The sequence below is a fragment of the Passer domesticus genome, chromosome 4 (genome assembly GCF_036417665.1).
Source record: "Passer domesticus isolate bPasDom1 chromosome 4, bPasDom1.hap1, whole genome shotgun sequence".
Classification (NCBI taxonomy): Eukaryota; Metazoa; Chordata; class Aves; order Passeriformes; family Passeridae; genus Passer; species Passer domesticus.
Genome location: NC_087477.1, coordinates 44,501,971 through 44,523,683, shown reverse-complemented (window position 1 = coordinate 44,523,683; position 21,713 = coordinate 44,501,971). Strand labels below are relative to the sequence as shown.

The following is a 21,713-nucleotide window of genomic DNA, read 5'->3' as shown; positions in this document are numbered from 1 at the left end:
TTGTATTAAGAATATTTTGTTGAATATAAGATTAATAGAATGCACTTCCCTGAAGATTTTGTAATTGATGTAGGCTTCTAAATTCACATTTATGTTATTGAAATCTATCTATGATTTTAGTAGATTAGTTTGAGGCACCTGGATTTGAAACTTGATCTTTGCATTTTCCTACATCTGCTCCAGTTCCAGGTAACACTTCACTGAATTCTGTACTTGGACAAAACAAAACTACTTTGTTACTGGTCCTTTGAAGACAGGCCTTTACCTCCCTTGAGCTGGTGTATCCTCTCCATTTTCTTATATGCAATTTATTTCCTAAAGTATTTTAAGGAATTCTTTCCACTGATGAAGGGTCTGCTTTATCATCATTGAGGTTTAATGTTTTTTTTTTTTCTTAGAGTGCTTCCATGTAATTTCAATTCATATTTATCTTTGCCTCTTAAGACTCCCTTCCTGCTATAAACTACCAGTGTTTGTCATTCCATGTTGTTGTTTAATCCTATCCAGAATCATGTTTGACCTCAATCTTCTCCAAATTTACTTTGCATTAAGAAGCTCTGTTTCTCTCCTGAGGCATACTCTAGCCCTAGTTTCCTGGCCACTGCAGTTACCATCATTCTTTGTTTTGTTAGCTATTAATCAGTTGCATAAACCCTTATTCAGCTGACTTTTTTTAGCATCTGAGAATGCTGAAATATTTTCTTTTATTCTTATCTTTCATGTATGTACATATGAAATACAGCTCCCAAGATTATTTTGGCTTTTAATATGATTTTTCTTCTTTTAATAGCCTTCCCCCCACCTTATGTGTTCTTAATAACTTCACATTTTAAATTCATTTGACACTTAGTGCTTGTTTGCAGTTTTATAAACATTTGTCTCTGCTGTTATGTTTCTTCAGGAAGCTAGCTTGTAATATTTCTCTATCCATATATTTCAACTTTTTTTCCCCAGTTTCTCCCCCTCCTGAACCACAACATGTTGTACTTAGAGTGTTGCCCCCAAGCTAATGGGGACATGACATCAACATATTTTCCTCCAAATTTTTCTTCTGGGATTATTTTCTGTCTTTTAAAAAGCCAGGTAGCAACTACTGGCTAAACTAGTGAGAAGACTGATGTGCAGTTTATTAATATTTTAATTCCTGAAGACATAGCAGAATTATTGGCAAGCTGAACACATTAGTGGGTTCTTGACCAACATTCTCCTGTTTTATGGGTTTGGTTTACCCTAAATTATTAACAAAATTGTATTCCTATCAACACATTCCTGACCAATCCCAATGTGTAAATAATCCCCCAGAGGTGTAAGGCAAGAGTTGAAATACTAGAATTCATGTTTGACTCAGTTCAGTGCATAATGAGGCAAAACTCTGCTCAAGTTGAAGAACGTTTTCTGCAAGACTAGAAAATCAAGAAATGTAATTTGAGAGAGGTGAAGGAGGACAAATGTAGGTTTTTCTGGTGATAATGTGTCTGTCAGGAAATTGGTTTTTCATCTGGAAACCACTGTAAACCTCAGATAGCTGCTATTCTAAAAGCTGGCACTGGAGTGGTACCTTCCTAAATGATTTTGGATGTTGATATTTCGGTGAGAAAGAAACAGGAAAAGGAGATCTTTTGAGCAGTAGGATTATTTGCTGTGTGTGTTGTGGATAAATTGAGTTAAATCCAGTGAGATTAAAGGTCAAATGAACAGCTCTTCCACAGTTTAGATCTGTACTTCTAAGGAATAATCTTCTTAAGCACAGGCATGATGGTCAGTACTTGTAGCTGTGATAATGACTAATTAATATAATGATACTTGTATTAACTAGAGAGTCAGTCAAAAGGTTAATGGGATAATGAGACTACGTTGATCACAAAGATTTAATGTGAAGGTTCAATGAAAACAATGTAATTAGATTTTAAGTTCTTTCTTGGTTTCCATTTATGTACAGCTATATATTTTCAGAAAAAAAAATATATTTTAGGCTAGTATGCAATTATTATAGATGTAAATCTGATTTACTTTTAAGATTAAAATCCAAGATATTTTTAGTTTTGAATTATCTGGCACAGTAATAAAGAATAATGAGCTTCCTTTGGAGTCTTAAAAATACATTAATGAGCACATTGTAAAAATACATTAATGTAGAAAAACATTAATAAGCACTGTAAAAGACTTGTTTTATGGTGAAATAATCAGTCTACTTTTATACAAATAATATGGTAAAGTAAATATTGTGACCACCCCTGTAAGTTGATATTTTAAGTCTTTTCACATAAACTAAAAAAAAACCAAAACAAAAAGTTGTGATCAGGAAGAACTCCTTCATGACACAGTCCTAATTATTAGTATTTACATAATACTTACAATTTTCCACATATACAATTTTGAGATTGTATGACTGAGGCTATATGACTAAATGAATTTGAGTCTGTCAGTTTGATCTTTATTTTTCTTCTAATATGTCAGTGATGCTTAAATAAGATCAGCAATTCTGATACCTTAAGGTAAAGAAGGGAGAGCCCAGTCCCTCAGCCAGATGTAAACAGGGAATATGTAGTGTCTGAAGAATTGTTTGCCAGCTTTGTTTTTCCAAAGTATCTAAGTTTAAACAAGAGTTATATATATATCAGTAGAAGAACCTAATTCACTACAGCTATCCCCTGTTTCTTTTTTAAACATATGCATTCTCCTGGATTCAAGACAGCTTGACTAGACTATTTTCTCACTTCCCTCCCCCATAAGACCCCATAAGAACTGAAATAATTCTCAGGAGGTTTTGTAGCATGTGCTAGAGCTATTGAATAGTAACATATCCACCATATTTGGAACCAACAGTCTCACACTGCTTTTTGAATTGAAACATAAGGGGTATAGAATTAACTCAATTATGTGTTATACTTTACTAAATACAAATGTGTGGTGTCTGCCCTCCCTTTTTAATATGTGTCATGATCTCTTCCTTTGTAAAGTGAGCTTTTTTAGCTTAAGATGCTAGAACATATCTCTTTGAAAGTCAGTGTGAAGAGTCACATTAATTATGTACTTAAAATTTTATTTCTGGTGTTATTTTTTTATTTTATTTATTTATTTGTTTATTAGTTTTTGGTCGGTCGCACCAAAAAACCCAAACAAAAACCAACAAAACAAAACAGACGAACAAAATCCCAATTCAAACAAACCCCAAAGACTTTACATTGAACTTGTCACATCAAATTAACTTCTTAGACTGAGCACACAACTGCACTTATATTTCAGTTGTCTGCAACATGCTTCAGTGGGACGGTTCTTTCTTAGTGGAATATTACAAATAGTCTTCAAGGTAATATGAAATAAAAATTGTAATGCAAAACAAGGGTTGAAAAACATTTCTAGTTGTATAGTTAACCTATTAGACACAGAGATGTTGAGGAAAGAGGAAAATGGCGGGAAATAGAGGAAAGACCTGGCAAGAAATAAACCCTACTGTCATACAAGAACCTCTGTTCCTGGAAAAACAGTGCTAAAGGGGACAGAAATAGAAATAAGGGATGGTAAAAGAACATTCAGACATATTTTCACTTCTCTTCCCTTTCACATCTCCTAACAATCCTTAAGTAGTCAATATAACATTTTGTCACGCAGGGTGAGATTTTATTTGTTAGTTTAGGAAGAATTGGATTTCAGTTATAATATTTTCGAAAACTTTTTTTTAACAATAATATTGCATCAGAAATATTGCATACCTTTTGCCCAAATAAAAGTAATACATTCCTCTTTCTTGTCAATAAAAATTCTTTAAAATTGAACTGTTAAAAAAAATTTTCTTCACATGTGCTCAGTAGAAGTCTGTCCAGGTGAGGTAGTTAAATACCCATAAGGTTTTATATGCAATTAGAATATTTCACTGACACGGAAAGAGACAAGAAGTATCCTGGCATATCTGGTCAGAACACAACTAATTGCAATACCTTGGTATTGGTCCTAAAAGTTGTATCTGTTGCTGAGATGCTTGAGAGTGTTCAGTGATGGCAATCCAGTCTCCAAGGAAGTGGAGCTCCTTGCTTTTCCAGAGACAAGGTGGAAAAATAAGCCATTTGGCTTTGCTGCAGTGGGAAATCTACAACATGAGGTTGGCTACCTAAAGGACCTTGTGTCAAGAAGTGCTGAACAGGCAGACATGAAAATTGGATTTTAGGAAGTGCGGCAGAGCAAGACTGGGAGCTGAAGTGCCAAAAAATATTCAAGCCACTGAATGTGCAGTCAGGCAGGGCCTGTTCTGAAGAACACAGTGGGGAAGGGAAGGTCTCAGTATGGAGAACACAGATGCTGTGCAAGAGGAGATAGATAGAAGACGGAAGAAATGGAGGGAAAATAGGAGTAGGAATGTCGGGCTTGAGATGAAAAATTAAGATCCACTTCCATGAAAGCAAAGTCCTTTCCAGAAAATCAATAGAAACCTCAAATCTCTGATATTTATGTGCTCTTCCTCTCAGCTGGTAGTCTAAGAAATGAAAAGCCATATTATCTAATTTTTAACCTTCTCCCATGTTATTAAATTACACTTTTTGCAATTTGCATATAGGGGTTATGTAGAAAAGACTGTCCTCTCTAACTGTGTTTAAAATATCCCTGAAACCTACTGATTTTTGCATCCTATCAGAGATAAGGTAGATTTGTGTATTTCTTGCAATGTAGAAATGTAAGGCACTTCTATGATCTAATGGGATGGCATGCTGAGATGCCTCTTATTAATAGTTGAATAGCATTTGAAAATATTTAATCTCATGCCAAAATAGACACAGTTAATTTTTGATCTTGTTATCTTCTTTCATTATCAACTGATACTTCATCCTTAACCCAGCTGTGTTTTGTGACAACCTAAGTATTCCACACTTGTAGAGCTGCAATAAACAAAACTTTGGCAAATAGGAAATACACTTCCTTAAGTTATATTAAGAGTTATATTAAGAGTTTATACAGTTAATACTTTTTTATTGTTAGAAACAACCTCAAGCAAATTGTCTCTATAAAAAGATAAAGATATGATAAATAATTATTCTTCTAAAAAATCTACATAGCAGGATTTTTAAATCTTGTTTAACCATTGATTACTAATAGGAATATGTCCACTGTAATGTCATACGTTTTCTCTCTGACACTACTGGTGTATGTAGAAGATTTTTAATTGGTAAGCTAATACTGCAGCAAGTTTTCAAACCTTGGAAAAGTGATGTCAACAAATCTTATATTTTGTTAAAAAAGAAACTCGTAAGACTGGTCTTATACATAGGATCACAGAATCTGCTGAGTTGGAAGGAACCCATGAGGATCACTGAGTCCAACTCCTGGCCCTACACAGGATGGCCCAAGTCACACCATGAGCCTGAGAGCATTGTCCAAACACTTTATGAACTCTGTCAAGCTGATGCTGTGCCCACTTCCCTGGGAGCCTATTCCAGTGCCCAGCCACCCTCTAGGTGAAGAATTTTTTCCTGAAATCCAACTTAAACCTTCCCTGATGCAGTTTCATGCTGCTCACTCAGGTTCTGTCCCTGGTCACCACAAAGAGATCAGTGCCTGCCCCTCCTCTTCCCTTCACGAGGAAGCTGTAGCTGCAATGAGGTCTCCTCTCAGTTGCCTCCAGGCTGAACAGACCAAGTGTCCTCAGCCACTCCTCAAATGGCTTCACCTCTAAACCTTTCACCATCCTTGTGGCCCTGCTGTGGACATTTTCTAACAGCTCAACGTCATTTGTATGTTATGATACCCAAAACTGCACTCAGGACTCGAGGTGAGGCTGCCCCAGAGCAGAGCAGAGCAAGACAATGTCCTCCCTTGCCCAGCTGTACTTGATGCCTCCCAGGACATTCCAGGTTGGCCCTCCAGGGCACTGCTGACTCATGTTAAACTTGCCATCAACCAGGACCCTGACGTCCCTTTCTGTAGCACTGCTGTCCAGCACCTCATTCCCCAGTTTGTACAACCAACCATCGTTGCCCTGTCCCAGGTGCAGAATCTGGCATTTTCCCTTGTTATACTTCATACAGTTGGTTATTTCCCATTTCTGTAATTTGTTGAGCTCTCTCTGCAGGACCTCTCTGACCTTGAGGGAGTTAACAGCTTCTCCCAATTTGGTGTTGTCAGTAAAGTTACTTAGTATTCCTTCAAGTCCTGTGCTGTGTCCAAGTCTTTAATGAAGATGTTGAAGAGAACTGGGTTGAGGATTAAGCTCTGTGGAGCCCCGCTAATGAATGGATCCCAGCCAGATGTTACCCCATTCACTGTAACTCTTTGTCCCTGGCCCATGAGCTGGTTGTTCACCCATCATGTGACACAGTTATCCAGCCATGTGGACATTTTGTCCAGAAGGATGCATGTCTTGTTAACATCTTAATTAATGATCTGAATAATGGGGCAGAGTTCTACCTTCAACAGTTTTGTAGTTGGCACCAAACTGGGAGGAGTGGCTGACAGACTGCAGGGTCATGCTGCTATTCATTTGACAGGATGGAGAAATGAAACAGCAGGAATTTAGGAAGCTCAACAAGTGCAAGAGTCCTGCACCCAGGGAGGAACAACCCTGGTGTGCCAATATATCCTGAAGACCACCTAGTGGAAAACATCTTGGCAGGAAAGGACTTTAGAGGGAAATCAGATTGAGCATAAACTAGTGCTGTGTCCATAGGATAAAGAAGGAAAGTGGTATCATGGGTACAGAAGGTCCCATGAACAGGTGTCAAGAATTATAAACCTGAACAGGTTTTATGCATGTGGAAGGGATTGTTACTAGGTGTTTTAGAAAGAGGGGAAAGGTGGAGATGAAATGTTAAGATTTATTAAACAGGACAATTAAAATCTCTGTACAACATATCATGACTCGCTAATTGTACATTAGTCATATTTTGTTAAGAAATCTAAGGAAAAATAAAAATCTTATTACTCAACCACCAACTATTGAAGAATTGAGGCTTTTTTCTTTGATGCCACAGTGAAAAGAGGTTTTTCTCACAGAATATTTTTTTCTGCTTCATAAATATTCTGAAACAGAAATCTGCATTGAATGCCGCTGAATATCTGACGAATACCATGTCTGTGTATAGTTATATATAGCTGCAGGGGTCTTCTGAATTGCTTATAATTATTTTTCTTAAAATGAAAATAATGTTCTCCACTAAATTATAATTGTTTTTTTTTTTATTATTTAGTTCCACCAGTTATCCGAGTCTATCCAGAGAGCCAGGCAAGGGAGCCAGGTGTGACAGCCAGCCTTCGGTGCCACGCTGAAGGTGTTCCCAACCCACAACTTGGTTGGCTGAAGAATGGAATTGATATCACTCCAAAGCTGTCCAAACAGTTAACTCTTCAAGGTAAAGGGGTGCATTTATTGTTTTCTACATCTTGCTAGTGTTTTATCCATGCATAATTTCCATACTAACTGCCCTTCTTCCATAGTTTTAACAAAGGCTTGAAGTCTAAGCTAAAACATTTCAAAAGATGTGATTTCTGCCAGTTACTCCTCAAGACACAGCTTTATGTTTTCTCTTTGATAGAATAATGATTTTACTTACTGGCAGGATTACCAGTAAATTCCAATACGCTCTTCTTGATTTGAAAATGTGCAGTATCTGAGTGGAGCAGGCAGTGCAAGACCTGGTCCCAGTCAGAACTGATAAGAATCTTAGTGAGATTTGGGGACCTGATTGTAGAAAGGACTAGAGGAGAAATACCTGAAACAGATGTGCTGTTTTCTGAAGGGTATCAGCAGACCTCTGTGGGAGTGCGGAGACATTGCATACACACACACAAGTTCTACCTCCCCTCCCAAAAATACCAAACCTCTCAAACCCCAAAAACCTGCAGGAAAAAAAAAAACTAAAACAAAAAACCAAACAAACCAAAAAACACCCAGGAAACTAAAGGAAAGTCTTACCTTTAGCACCAATTAATTTCTGTTAATCTTCAGGGCTCAGCAAAATCAGTGGACATGTTCAGCATAAAATCTCCATGCTTCAGTCTTTCTGGTAATTTTTGATACCTGTATGAGAAAAAAAATCTCCTGCTGCTTGTGTTCCCTTCAAAACTTTCTCTCACTCATCAACAAAACCAGGATGTGTAGTTAAGGTAGGACAGCAGTCAGCCTGCACTGCAAGAAGCAGTGGAACAGATAAGGCAAGTGCTTCTCTGAAGTGTTACTTCCCCTGAAGGTGTCACAGTCCCCTATTCTTTCATGTACAACTCTCCTGGATATTTCTGAGCAATTGCCTTGCAGAAACACTATGAGTAGAAAGTGATGAACTTCTCTTCCATTGCAATATTTTCTTAATTTCTCCTGTAGGGATTTGAGGAATTTTTTTCACCTTTCTCTCTGTACCTATATTTATGATAAATAAATTAAAAAGATTATTCTGTAAGCAAAATACATTTAATTCAATTTTCTAGCATGGAGTTATTTGAAATAGAATTTTGAAAATCTCATTACATTTTCCCTGAGAATTTTCTGATATGAACTCTCTGCGCACTTGCTTCAAGCTAGAAGGGCGCTACACCCTAAGACAATGCCCCTTTTAGTCCATACTTTAGAATACCTACAAAGCTGTTTTTTGTATATTTCCTACAGCTGAACAAGAATACTATACTTAAAATTCAATGAATCATTCTTGACAAAATTATTTGCATCACATTATTTAAAAGACCTTTGCCAGTGGCACCTGGATTGTTTGTTGACATTCCTACGCAATCTGACATAAAATTCCTGACGTTCCCATAAGCTTCTACATTGATGTATGTGAAAAATTTCCATGCACCTGTTTTCTCTGTTGTTACATTGCAGTCACACAAAATCAAAACTAACTAGGCGCCTCTGGTTAGCAGCAACAAATTAAAATTTTTATTTATATTGGATGTTTGGCCTGTTATATTCCTTGGGTTATTTTGTGTGAGGGAAATGATGGTGTCTAGTAACCAAATGCAACATAATAAAAACCTAATATTTACCTGACCTTAAAAAAAATCATAGTAATTTAAATATATATAAAACCTCAGATGAATATTTTCCTCTGAAGTACAAAATCAACTGAGGCAATCTGAATAACTGTGAGATGAAATAGTGCATGTAATTCACTAGCCAGTTGAATACCTTTGGACTAATTTGGCATGCCTCCAAGTTATGAACTTGGGAATGAAAATGGTTTAATTAGTGTAAGCAGAGAAACCCTTCTGAATTTATAATCTGAAAGCACTAGTGTGTCTGCATGTTGATTTTTTCCTCTCCTTTCAGCAAATGGCAGTGAGGTTCACATTAGCAATGTGCGCTATGAAGATACAGGAGCATACACTTGCATTGCAAAGAATGAAGCAGGGGTGGATGAGGATATTTCTTCTCTCTTTGTGGAAGATTCTGCTCGAAAGACTCGTAAGTATTATGAGAAGTATAAAAATACACGTTGCCCACACTCAAACATTTAATCAGTATTAAAACTATGAAATGTTAAATAAATTGAGTTTGTGTAGATTGCTGATTTAAAAAATAAAGTTCAATTAATGGTATCCAAGAATCACTGAAGACAGAGTACACAAACTCCATTATATTTAGAAGTAAAATGAAATCTCTGATTCATTGTGTGAACCAACGTATTTTTTACATTGCTGGTAAATTTTTGATAGTTTCCTCATGAGAGATGTGTTGCATACAAAGGGAATGTGAAGGCGAAAAGGAAAGGGATGTCTGTACAGGGCAACTATTAGTGTGTTTTCCAGTGGTTGATAGGGTGTGGGAGGAAGTAATTTTCTTCCTGTCTGTTCTTGAGATATACCAAGAGTCAAAATCAGCCTCATGATGTGACAGTAATCATATGGCTTGATCTCACCTGCTGAAGTGCCCAGCAGGTCCAGAGCAGTTCCAGCCTGCCCATGTTGTCTTGTGCCTGGAATGCAGAGGAACTTTGAATACATTCACTTCTGTTGAATGTGCCAAAGAAATCAATATCACTACTAACAAGCAGCATTCTTTATCCTCTGTTAAATGGTAGTGGGATTTATAAAACCCAGTTTTTCTATTTGTCCTGTATTTTTTTGTCTAACAGTGTTTTTTCCCTCTTACCTCACTTTGCTTAGAAAAATCCATTCCTGAATTTATACTTCACCCATTTTTTGTTTGGTTTGTTTGTTTGGTTGGTTTTGTCTGTTTGTTTGGGTTGGGTTGTTTTTTTTTTTTAGTCTCTTATTTTAATGAATACTACTTGTATTCATTATATACTTGTTAGAAATACATCCAGTAAAATGATAGTCATCTTACTAGTAAGTGTGATTGCATTAACTTAAGACATACCTGTTTATTTAAAAGCATATTTAGCAGTGTCAAGTAGTCAGCAGGATACCAGTGGCAGAATTAGTAGCACTGCAAGTCTGCCTACACAAGCCACAGGACATTGAGTTCAGTTACATATAGGTTTACTATGCGTCAAATATTTCAGAAGAAATTTTCCATGCAGGAAAATTTTATAATCTAAATGTTGATATCCTTACTTAGCTGCTTTTAGACTAATTATAACTGTAATTTTTCAAAAGCCTTAACATAGATTTTTTTTAAGTGACGTGAAAATTACTGTTCAGACATTTCTGGGAAGACACCTGAGGATTAAATAAGTTGTTTGATCATGCAGAGTTTCTGGTAATCTGGTAATGTGAAGTAGCTTGGCCACTTCTATTTGCCTATTGCATTATGTGAAAAATATTGTGAAAGTTGCCAAATTTCAAGACCCTGACAAACTCTAGTTGTTATATGTTTGGTTAAAACTCGTTTGGCCTTAACAAATTATTTGTAGCAAACTAGTCAGTTTGCAAGTGTTTTAATTAAGTTAGTTTAAGTTCAGTTAAGTCAGTTCAGTTCTGAAGACCTGATCTGCTGTGAATATGTATGGATATCCACAACAATGCAGAACACTTTTTTCGAGACTTGAAATATGATCTAATCACTCTAGATCTGCTACCTTAGCAGGATTTGTAAAATCACATGCCATACAGTCAACACAGCTTGTAGCAAGTGCTTTAATATCTACTAGCAGTAACTTGTTAGAATGACCACTGGTGTCATAAAAGATGTAAATGAAGGAAGACAGAATATAAACCAAATTATTTCTAATTCATCCAAAACATATAATCATTTTTCTTCCTATAAAAATAATTTACTCTGCAAGTTTGGTGTTGTATGTTGAAGGGAAGCATCTTACCATTATGTTCCTTGGTGTTTGAACATGGTTTCCCAATAATTGATCCATGTGTAAATAGTCATAAAACCCAAAGATGTGTAATTGTAACATTCCAATTTAGGTGTAGCAGATATTTACATATTGAACTCCAATTTGTTCAGAATTCCATTTTGGTACATGGAAGAATACTAAAGTGCGTACTAATAAAAAAATCACTGACTCTCAAAATCATTGTCCCAACTACATGAACATATTACTACAGGTACACATTTTTATAGATGCAGTTTAAAAAGTTGGCTGCTGTTTAAAAAAAAATCTTTGCAGGGTGGAGCTGCTAGCATTGGAGAACTGCTATCAGAAGTGGAAGGGCCTCATTATTAACGCTTTTCTGCTTGTTTTTATATTTCCTCCAGAACTCTTGCTCATACATTAAATTTGGGATTATTAAGGAGTAAAATCACATAGGTAAAACCACTTGGATAGGATTGTGGGCTTTTTTTTTTTTACCTCACCCACACATATTAAGCACAATGCTACAGCTACTTTTATTTCACGCCTATTGATGAGGTCACAAGTTACCTTCTAAAGATAGTCTCTGGTGAATGTAAGTGTGATTCTGTATGATCTGATATAAACTATTTCTGTCATTTATGACATTTTTATAAATTATTTTGCATTTCTTCTTCTTAAAGATAATTAAGCAGACACACTTTTTAATATTTTTTTGGGTTCCTTATTAGAGGGCTCCCTTTTGGAAACATTAGGATGCTGTTTTGAATAAAATAAGATCAGATTCTCACTCACTCGTCAGTTAGTCTAGGCTTTTCTCCTTTGTGATGTCACATAAGATAAAAATCAAAGCAAAATAAAAGCATTTCTGAACATTGAATTGATTTTCTGTTGAGAGTTTAGTGAGAACTTTACAGTTGAGTTCTAAAATATAAAATACAATTGCACTGCCTTGAGCATGACAATAATTTCAAAAGCCACATAAGAAATGCAGAACGTTATTCCATTACCAATGTATATATTTTATTTCCTAGAAAGTATAATAGTCAAAGTAAATGTTCACTTTTGTACTTATCTGACCCATTGTTTGGGTGCATGGGAAAACTTTGGGGGTTTAATGTTACTTCACACAAAAACCTAAATTTTTATTATTTTTGTGTTGAATCTTGCTTTCAGTACTTTTATTAAAAACTCATTTCAGTGCTTTGAGAAAAAAATAGTGTCTGTGACAGAAAGGGCATGGCTAGTTGATTTCTCTGTAAATTGATAATTTAAACAGCTCCTGAGAGATAATACTGTATTTTCTTCTACCTTGGACTAAATAAAAATCAGTGTCATTATGGAAAAGTAGATTTTTAAATAATAAGCAAACCTTCACCTCACTTGTCTCTTTGAAAATGCTATCAGATTGTTAGGTTTTCATAATTCGTGGGATTGTAACAGATGCATGTAGTGCGTGTGTATGTATTATAAAGAGAAAAGAAATGAAGGCAAAGCTATACTGAACTGTGGAAATATGATGCTAGTAGAAAAATCAGGTTACACAATGTAAAGTATTAATTAAGGGTGCTAGGACCTTGTTTATTTTGAAGTTTCCAGTTTCAGAAATTTGAAGTCCACTTACCAAGAAAAGTCAATATACATTGATGATAATGGTTCATCATCAGGATGGTAATCTAGATGGAAGTGAATGGAAAATACTCTGAAAATGCTTTGTCATCCAGATCTGTTTAGTAAATGCCAGCACTGAACAGGGAAGCATTGCTCTGTCTCCATAAGTAAAATTTTGAATATTGGATGATAGTCTCAAGGATAGTTTGACCTCCTCTTAGCACATCAGCCTTTTTCAATGGCACTAAAAATAAGATTTCTGAAAACGTACTTTCATTTTAACATTGTATTAGGTGAGAGAAATTAATTCCTTTTTTAATACTTTCTCTGTGCCTTTTACCAATTAATTCATTCTGTAAATGAAAATTTATTTATTTATTTAACAACTATGTCCCAGTACATGGATCCTTTTCTGCTAGATTTGTGAAGTAATAATGGAAAGTTTTAGTTTATATTACCTATATAAATGTCTCTTACAAGTACTGGTGATAAATTTCTACTGCTCTCTATTACCAGATCCTGTTTAATTCCTCTGATGTTGATAATAGCAGTAGCATCTAAAATACTTCTGAATGTGAGAACTGTGCTGCTTTGATTCTCTAGAGACTGCAAATTCTCTTTTTGCTGTGAATTCCATTTTCCCTGAAGCCTGCAGTTACAGCCATTGAGAATGAGATAGCTGGTCTGGTTGATAGCTGAATAACCCCTGTGGTGACTGGTAAAAACATTCTGGGGATTAATGACCTGGTCTAAATCTCATTGAAGACACAAGAGTCTCCCCTACTGTCATGATCCTCTAATAATACCTGAGACAGCTCAGCTGTGTTGGAAGAACTCTTTGGTGCAATCACATTTGTAAATACAAATAGCAGTTCAAAATGTGGTTTTATTTTCATTCCATTTTATTTTTATTTTTCAGAACTGGTATTGCATGGATTCATAGATTTAAGCATGATGGAACCATTTTATCTAACTCTATTCCATCTTCTACCTTTCACAAGACATTAAATTGCATTCTGTTCTGCCTGAATACAGAGATAATGCTTTGTTTGCCTGAAGTGTGTCCTTACAGAGATGCATAGACCTGAGTCAGACATGCAGAGTCAAAAAATCCCCCATTTCTCTTGGTATTTTGCTTTATTTATTAATTAATTTCACTAATACAGAATAATGCTTAGTTTCCATTTTGAAGTCAGTTTTTCCTTCAGTTGCCTCCTTTGAGTCTCTCTAGTTTTTTTTTTTCCTCCAATAAATTGACCTCTTAAGAATTCTTGTCCTATGAATATATGAATATTGATTGCAAATTCTCACACACAAACAATATATAAGTTTCTCATAATGAGATAGTTACCATAGTACTCAGTCTTTTTGTCTTCAGAATTCTAATTGTTTTGGTCCAGTTAGTTTTTGGGGGGGTTTTTTTTGTTTGTTTTTTTTTTGTTTGTTTGGGTTTTTTTTGGTTTTTTTGGGATTTTTTTTGTTTTGTTTTGTTTTTTGGGGGGTTTTTTGGTTTTTTTTTGGTTGGTTTTGTTTTTTTTTTTTAATGAGTACTGCTCTTTGCACAAGAAAATGTATTATTTGGTTTTTAATGTTCTGGAAAGAGAAATATATATTTGGTGATTTTTTCTTCCACATCCATCAATGCTTTGTCACTATTTTCCACTAATACCAGCAGTGGAAGTTTGTTTGTATGTTTATCTCCTACATGCTATCAGACCTCACTTTTCAAATCCTATTCCTTTTCACCTGTCTCAGTTAGGCATAGTCTGTTCTTTGTTTTCCAAGACATCTCCATTTCAATTTGGATAAAACAAAGTTTAATTCATTTTACAGATGAACTCGACAAAGTCATTCAAACAGTTTCTTAAAGCTGTTGTTTATCATTACAGGTAATTCACAGACATTAGGAAATGATTTTGTATTTGTTTACAGATCACTGATGAACATGGTTAAGACATGATTCACTACCTACTGCTCTGGACATGCTCCAGAACTTTCTTCACCTTTCACTAAGGATTTAACTACATTTTTGTATTAATTGCTTTGGCAGTTTTAAATTCCATTTATATATATTTTACATTTTAAAAATAACTCACGTTTAATCAGAATATTCTATCTTAACAGATCAGATGTTTAGCAAAATTATGGGTTACAACTGTATGAATTTTGACATTACCAAACTCCTGTTTACATGTTTAAAAACATTATCAGGTTTGGCTGTGAAGACCTGGTCCCTGTTAGAACAAATTAGCTGACTTATAATTGCTTTTTTGTTTTTTGATTTTTTACTGAATTTAATTCTATGCAAATGTTGTTTGTTCTTTTGTCTGGGTCATATAACCCAGTCTAACTAGCCTACAGCTACTTGAGTTATTAAGTTTCAGGAAGTGGGGCAACTGCTAGGAGCAGATATAGTGGTACTTTATGGCACTCTTAAAATTTATGATGTATTCTGAAATGTATTCAAAACTAATAGCACCAGACCAAACACCTGAAACTTTTAGCAAGTATTCTATGCACTGCATTTGGACCTGGTTATTTTAAATATTTGTCTTAACTACATGTCATTTACCCACCTTTTTACTCCTTTGTAAGGTAGAAGGTATTCAGTCAGGCTTTGGTTTCAGTTATTATGCTGCTCCTGTAAAAATGCAGGAGAGAAATATTTATAGAAGAATATTATCAACAGAACAAAAAAAATCCCAAACTGGTTCATTGCAGTACAATTTAAACCTTGAATAGCTCTGATGTGACAATGCTTTTCTTCTACCTTTAGCAGCAATCTGTGATGTGTTTCAGAGTTTTTGCTGCTGCAATGGTATAAAGGAATGTCAGACTGCTGGAACCTCTTCTTCTATCAGACAAATGGTATTTCATCTTAACTAAGACTCCTTATTTTCTTTAGGACACCAATTTCTCTGTTTTTGTAAACAGGTTCTATATTCTAGCACCCAGCATCTCTGCAGCAACTGATAAAAGATGGCTTTTCATTTTCTAGCTTGTAGTACGTGCAGGTACTTTTTCAGAGACTCTCAAATCTTTTATTATCAGGTAACTTCTTCCTCCATACTACTGGATTTAGCATCATTTAAAGCATGAGCACACAAATGGACAGCTCCACTGTGATCTCTGTTGACTACATAGGATAATCACAAACCCAGTTTGGATCAGGCCAACTCCTAGAAGCCATATGGCAAACAAAAGTCATCATCTTGCTGTTGTTGAAAAGCTGAAGAATTTAAATATAGGACAAAGATAATTTGGCAGTGTATCTTGACAATATATTTATGAAAAAGGAAATGTTATGGGAAACATGTTACTGCATTTTTTGTTGAGACGCAGTAGAATAATATTTTCAAAGGGAGGAGGAAGAAATTACAACTTCCATCTATGGAATTTATTTATTTAGTGAGATTCCATTGAAATAGTAGTAGGACCAATGGAATTGGTCCAAATTTTAGTTTTTAAACAAACATTAAAAGACTATGGAATATGATACATAGCTAAATACACCAAATAAACTATTTTGTTAACTTTGAAAAAAGCTAGCTAGGAAGGCTTAAGCTAATAATGGAATATTTAATATAAATAATAGAGTAGAATATGTCACTGTAATTTGATACGCATTTGGAATATCAGATTACACTGAATATAGATATTTGTTCCTAAATAAGAAAATCTGGTAGTGTAGAAAACAGGGTAATAAAAAATAGTCATCACCAAAGACAAGTGAATATTTTCAGAGGTAATTTTCAGGTACTTTTTTTTTTTTTCTTAGCTACTGGTAAAATATTTTGAAGTAAAGTAACTTTAAAAATCCATAATTTTTTTGCGTGTTTCTTGATAACTTTGACAGGTATTTTGTATGTACCTTACTTTCTTTTCTCTTTCAATTCTACTATACTAGAGCCTTGACCATAAAAATTCGTGCTGTTCCCTTTGAAGTGAAATAGTTTTGTGGGTTTGTTATTTGGTTGGGGTTTTTAAAAAATATTTTAACTTCTCCCTATTTCCAAAAAATTGTATTACAAAATGCAGTTCAGTTTGTGATTGATTAATATGACTTTTCAGTGTTTCTCCAAATTTTTTCTTTAGACATATATATGCACCTTGGGGGAGACAGCTGTCATAATAGAGAATTATCAAGTAAAACTATTAGGACATTTCCAAGACCAATTTGAAATTACTTGATGAACTTGAAATATTTGGTAGCTTTTATTTTAGTTATCAACCAGAGTCTCTTGTGTTACTGAATTCAGCCACTATTGGCATCATCATATATGGCAAAGTAATTTATCCTATGGTTTCTTTCACTTAGTTACAAAAAGCAGAACAAAAGTTCTTTTTTGGTATCTCTCATGCACTGTATTTTAGGACTAAATAAAAAAAAAATAATAATATAACTGTTCCATGCCATTAAATAGCTCTATTTCTACGGTGCCTTTTTAGGTAATGTCATAGTCTTATCACCTAAAAAGATTATGTGATCTGAAATGCTAGTGACTTGACAGGTTTATGGCCATCATGAGCAACAAGGCATCTCCACTGTCTAGAACTGGAAATAAGACTAAAAGCCTTTTGACTGTGATTTATGGCCTAAATTCTCTCTGAAAGGCTTTATGCAATTTTAATAGAATCTTCCTGTCACATCTGATACTGAATGGTACCTATTTACCTAATTTCCTCAGAGATAATTTATGCTGGCATTTTATTTTATGGCAGAGCTAAACAAGTTTATACTTGTTGACAGCATTGTGGGCAAAGACTTTATTTCAAACTTCCAAGTAATTTAGCTCATGAACCATTTTTTCTTCCTGCTAGTGTACACTGGATTGAGTTAAAGTGCTATGGGAAAGGATTTATGCATGATTCATTATAAAGAGTTATACAAAACGTAGAAAAATTAGGTAACGTGTTCATATTTGAACAAAATTAAAGTGTCAACTGTTGACTTTTAACTGATAAATAATAGTCTAATATATATAAACCAGATCTTCGGTTATTGTATTAACCTAAAATGCAATTGAAGTGCATATCACATAAGAGCAGACTGGAATTTGGATAGAATTTGTAATGTCAATTATTTTTAAAATACTTGAAGCAAGCAATAGATAACATAAAAGAAAGTGTTGGCTTCTCAGATAAATTAGGTTTTATATACATTTTTATATAAACAAAACCAAACTGAATTTCTTATAGAAAAAAAAGAAATTAAAAGTAGGTGTATGTGGTTGTGGAACCTCAGCAAAAATGTAATTCACGTCAACCTCATCTTCACTTTTAACACAATTATTTCTAATATAAAAATAATGCTTAAAAATTTATGTGGTTCAGCAAAAAAATAGTAATTATGTTATAGATTTACCAGGTAACATAAAGGAAGGTGTTAGAGATTATTAATGTTTCTCACATTAGAGATGTGAGAAAACAGAGTAAGTAACATATACACTGTCTTTATCCTGTGTTTAGGATTAATCAAAACAGTTGACAACAGTGGTGGCTGGTTGGCTGTGAGTGAAATAAGGAGACAACATCCCTTTATACATCTTGAAATTACTCTTTGAATGCAATTGAAAGTACAGCAGATTATGATAGCACAATTCTGAAAAATTGTGTTGAACTACACATTTTTTCATATGACTTTATTGCATTGTCCTCATTGTCCTATCTTCTATTGCATCTACTTGTGGCCTCTTGCCATCATAGAACTGAAGGCATTGAAAGGGACAGTGGCTTCCTATCTTTTAACTGATATCCCTTTTGTTTGAGTATGTCTGGATATGTAGTATTGCATGCTGATTACTGAAAATTTGAACAGCTAATAATGCCAAAAGGACGTAGAAAAGTTGCATTTAGTCTTCAAACTCACTCAGTGTAAATTTTTCCTACACACACACACCTTATTTCCAAAATGCATTGAATGTTTCAAGAAAAGAAAAGTAGGGAGGAATAACATTAGTTGACAGTTGAAAACTTTGAAATTGTCTATTTAGACAGAGAAGTAAATATAATGAAATGTATTACCAATGCAATAAGAGAAGGATACAGAATTTATTTGCAAAGAGATATTGCAGTACCCTCATTCATTTAGTGCTAGAAATACCATGGGTTTTTGCAGTTGTTGTTTCCATCCAAAGTGGATAAGAATTTACACTGCTATTAGTCTGCTGCAGAATTTCATGAATTACTAAGGACAGAGTTTAGTGAAATATTGCCATTCAGCCAACACAGTGAATAACAAAGATGAAGAGCAGACATTCAGATGTTATATTAGCTGCTCCTAATCAATGGCTGGGGCTGTACAGAAAACCACAGAATAGCTGTGGAAGGACCATTTTTATGGAGCTGTAAGTGAGCTTAAAAAGAAAAAGAAAAAGAAAAAGAAAAAGAAAAAGAAAAAGAAAAAGAAAAAGAAAAAGAAAAAGAAAAAGAAAAAGAAAAAGAAAAAGAAAAAGAAAGAAAACCTCCTTCAAGAAAACTTGGATTCTCCCATGTCTTGCATTGCTGGGGGACAAGGGAGAAGGAGGAACGAACAATGCAGACTTCTTTTTGATGACAATATAAAAGGCCCAACAACAAATGATGTAATAAAATAGCTGCTTTAATAAGATATAATAAAAAGAGAAATATAGGCAGTGAGTAAATTGCAACCCTTCACATGCTGGGCATTGGGGACTTATTTATGCAGCATGGGATTAATTGTGCGTGGATTTTCCCACAGCAAGCTGCACAGATCCTGTCCATGGAGAGGTTTCTGCTCTCTCTCATGCTGTGGTGGTTTTATCTGGTGTGACAAAGAAAGTCATATATCCCCTGGCAGGTTGCAATTTGTCATAAGACCTGTGATTGTGCAGCACAGGTTTTTATGGGCATTCCAGCACCTACCCTTGCAGCAGCTACCCATGTGACATGCAGGCTTCCCTGTCAAAGGCTCCATGTAGAAGACATAGCCTGCTCAAGGTCACAAACTTTTGGAATACAATGTCTTCTGCAAGGCTCCCAGTACTATTTAATAACTATTTAATAACTCTGATGAATTGTGGCAAAAGAGAAGATGGTATTCTGTCTTGAAACCAGAACATTTTGCTGAGATCTATCAATAATTCTATAAACTGACATTATGAGGTTTGCAAATGGTTGAGGATTTAGTAGAAAGTGTGGCTGAAAAATGCTAATTTTTGCTAAACCAAAAAGGAAGGCAACAATATGTTCCTTAGCATACTTTGTATCTATACATGCAGTACTTGTTCCAGCATTGAACTCTTTATCTTTATCTCAAGACTTGACATCTTTCCTGAAAAGAAGTTATATGTCTGATTAAAAAAATAAGTTTCTTGATTTGTTAGGTGAGATTGTAGCAGTTGTTTATAATATTATATTGCATTCTTAAATAATATCTCAATTGTCTTCTAGCTGATTTGCTAATTTTAAAATTAATGTGTGAGGCTTTTAAAGCACTTTTATTATCCTGCCCTTTTTCTTGAGCAAAGCTCAGAATCATACATATTATTTTGCATTAACACAAATTAATGTGTTCTCTACTTAGAATTTTAAATAAATTTTTGATCCTGTACTGTTCCACGCACTTGTGTAATTGAAATTACTTTTTATTTTCTTTCTTATTTTACCCCTAGAAAAACACTGATAAACTGTTGAACAATATGGCTGAATTTATGGGACTTCAAGTGTCATGTATTACATGGTTATTTCCTCACAATGTGAAGAGAAAAGTAATTTTAAAGGAAATCCTCCAGATTGCCCTGGGGAAATTAATTTGCTTTATTTCATAAGAAAGACTGTGTAAGATAACACAGGCAAATCCAGAATTGTGATCTCCATCTGGAGCTACTGTCTAGGCATGTAGGGATAAATTTTAAAGTTCCAGAACCCATTTAGAGCTGAGTCTGGTGAATGACAGAAGATGGGCTTCTACGGAGACATCAGCATGAAAAAGAGGGTTAAGGGTGAATGCGGGCCTGCTGAGGGGGATGGGGACCTGGTGGCAAAGGATTTGGAAGGGGACAAATTGTACTGAAGGTTTCTTCACATCTGTCTTTCCTGGCAAAACTGTTCCTAGGAATGTGACACCAGTGGGAAAGTTTGGGAAGGAAGTCATCCTCTGGCTAGGAAGCTTTCTTTTTCCATGATGTATAGAATCTGATTGAGACCATTTAAATGAAGTGAATTTTCACAGATGAAAGGGCCTAGATGGGATGAACCCAACTGGAGAAACTGTCCCATGGCATTGTGAGGTGACTCTTGACATCTGTGAAGGATCATGGTGATCAAGGAGGTTCCTGCAGACTGAAAGCCAGCTCTGCTTTTCAAGGGCAAGAGGGAGAACCCAAGACACGATAGGTTCATCAGCCTCACATTGATTTCTGGAATAGAGATGGAGCATTTCACCCTAGAAACCATTCCCAGAAGCTGTTTAGGAACAATCATCATGGATTGACAGAGGAAAAAAATCCCGGTCAGCCTGACAGCCTTCTGCAGTGAGGTGACTGGCAGGGTGGATGTAGGGGATGTTGTTTAGCATGTCCTTAGAAAACTTTTGGATACCCTCAAAGACAAAACCATGAAGTTCAAGCTAGATGCACTGACAGGAGGGTGAATCCAGAACTGGCTGCACTACCAGACCCAAAGTCCTGCATCATCTCCCAGGGGTATTCTTTTGCCTCTCCTATCTGTTGAAGCACAAATGATGTGGGAAAATCTTAGTATTCAGGTCTTTTCTGGAGCAATAGTTCCTGTTTTCATTCTCAACCTTCATCTGTCAGCAGATGAGAAACTTCTGTGTGCCAACATAATTTTTAATAATATGTCTTTCATTGCTTTTTCCAATTTTTTTTTAAAGCATACTAATGTTTTTAGCTTTTGTAGCGCTCTGTTTAAATGACCCTCCCAATTTCATTC

The 21,713-nt window shown here is 35.1% G+C and overlaps 1 protein-coding gene across 3 annotated transcripts in view; it reads left to right on the top strand.

Annotated features, from left to right (window-relative positions):
• FSTL5 (follistatin like 5) overlaps nucleotides 1–21,713 on the top strand; it is a 368,231-nt gene that overhangs the window by 300,179 nt on the left and 46,339 nt on the right. For all 3 annotated transcript variants that reach the window (XM_064417538.1, XM_064417536.1, XM_064417539.1), the window contains 2 exons: nucleotides 7,176–7,337; nucleotides 9,248–9,382. In XM_064417538.1, coding sequence (XP_064273608.1) covers nucleotides 7,176–7,337; nucleotides 9,248–9,382 — 297 coding nt within the window. The remainder of the gene's footprint in view (nucleotides 1–7,175; nucleotides 7,338–9,247; nucleotides 9,383–21,713) is intronic.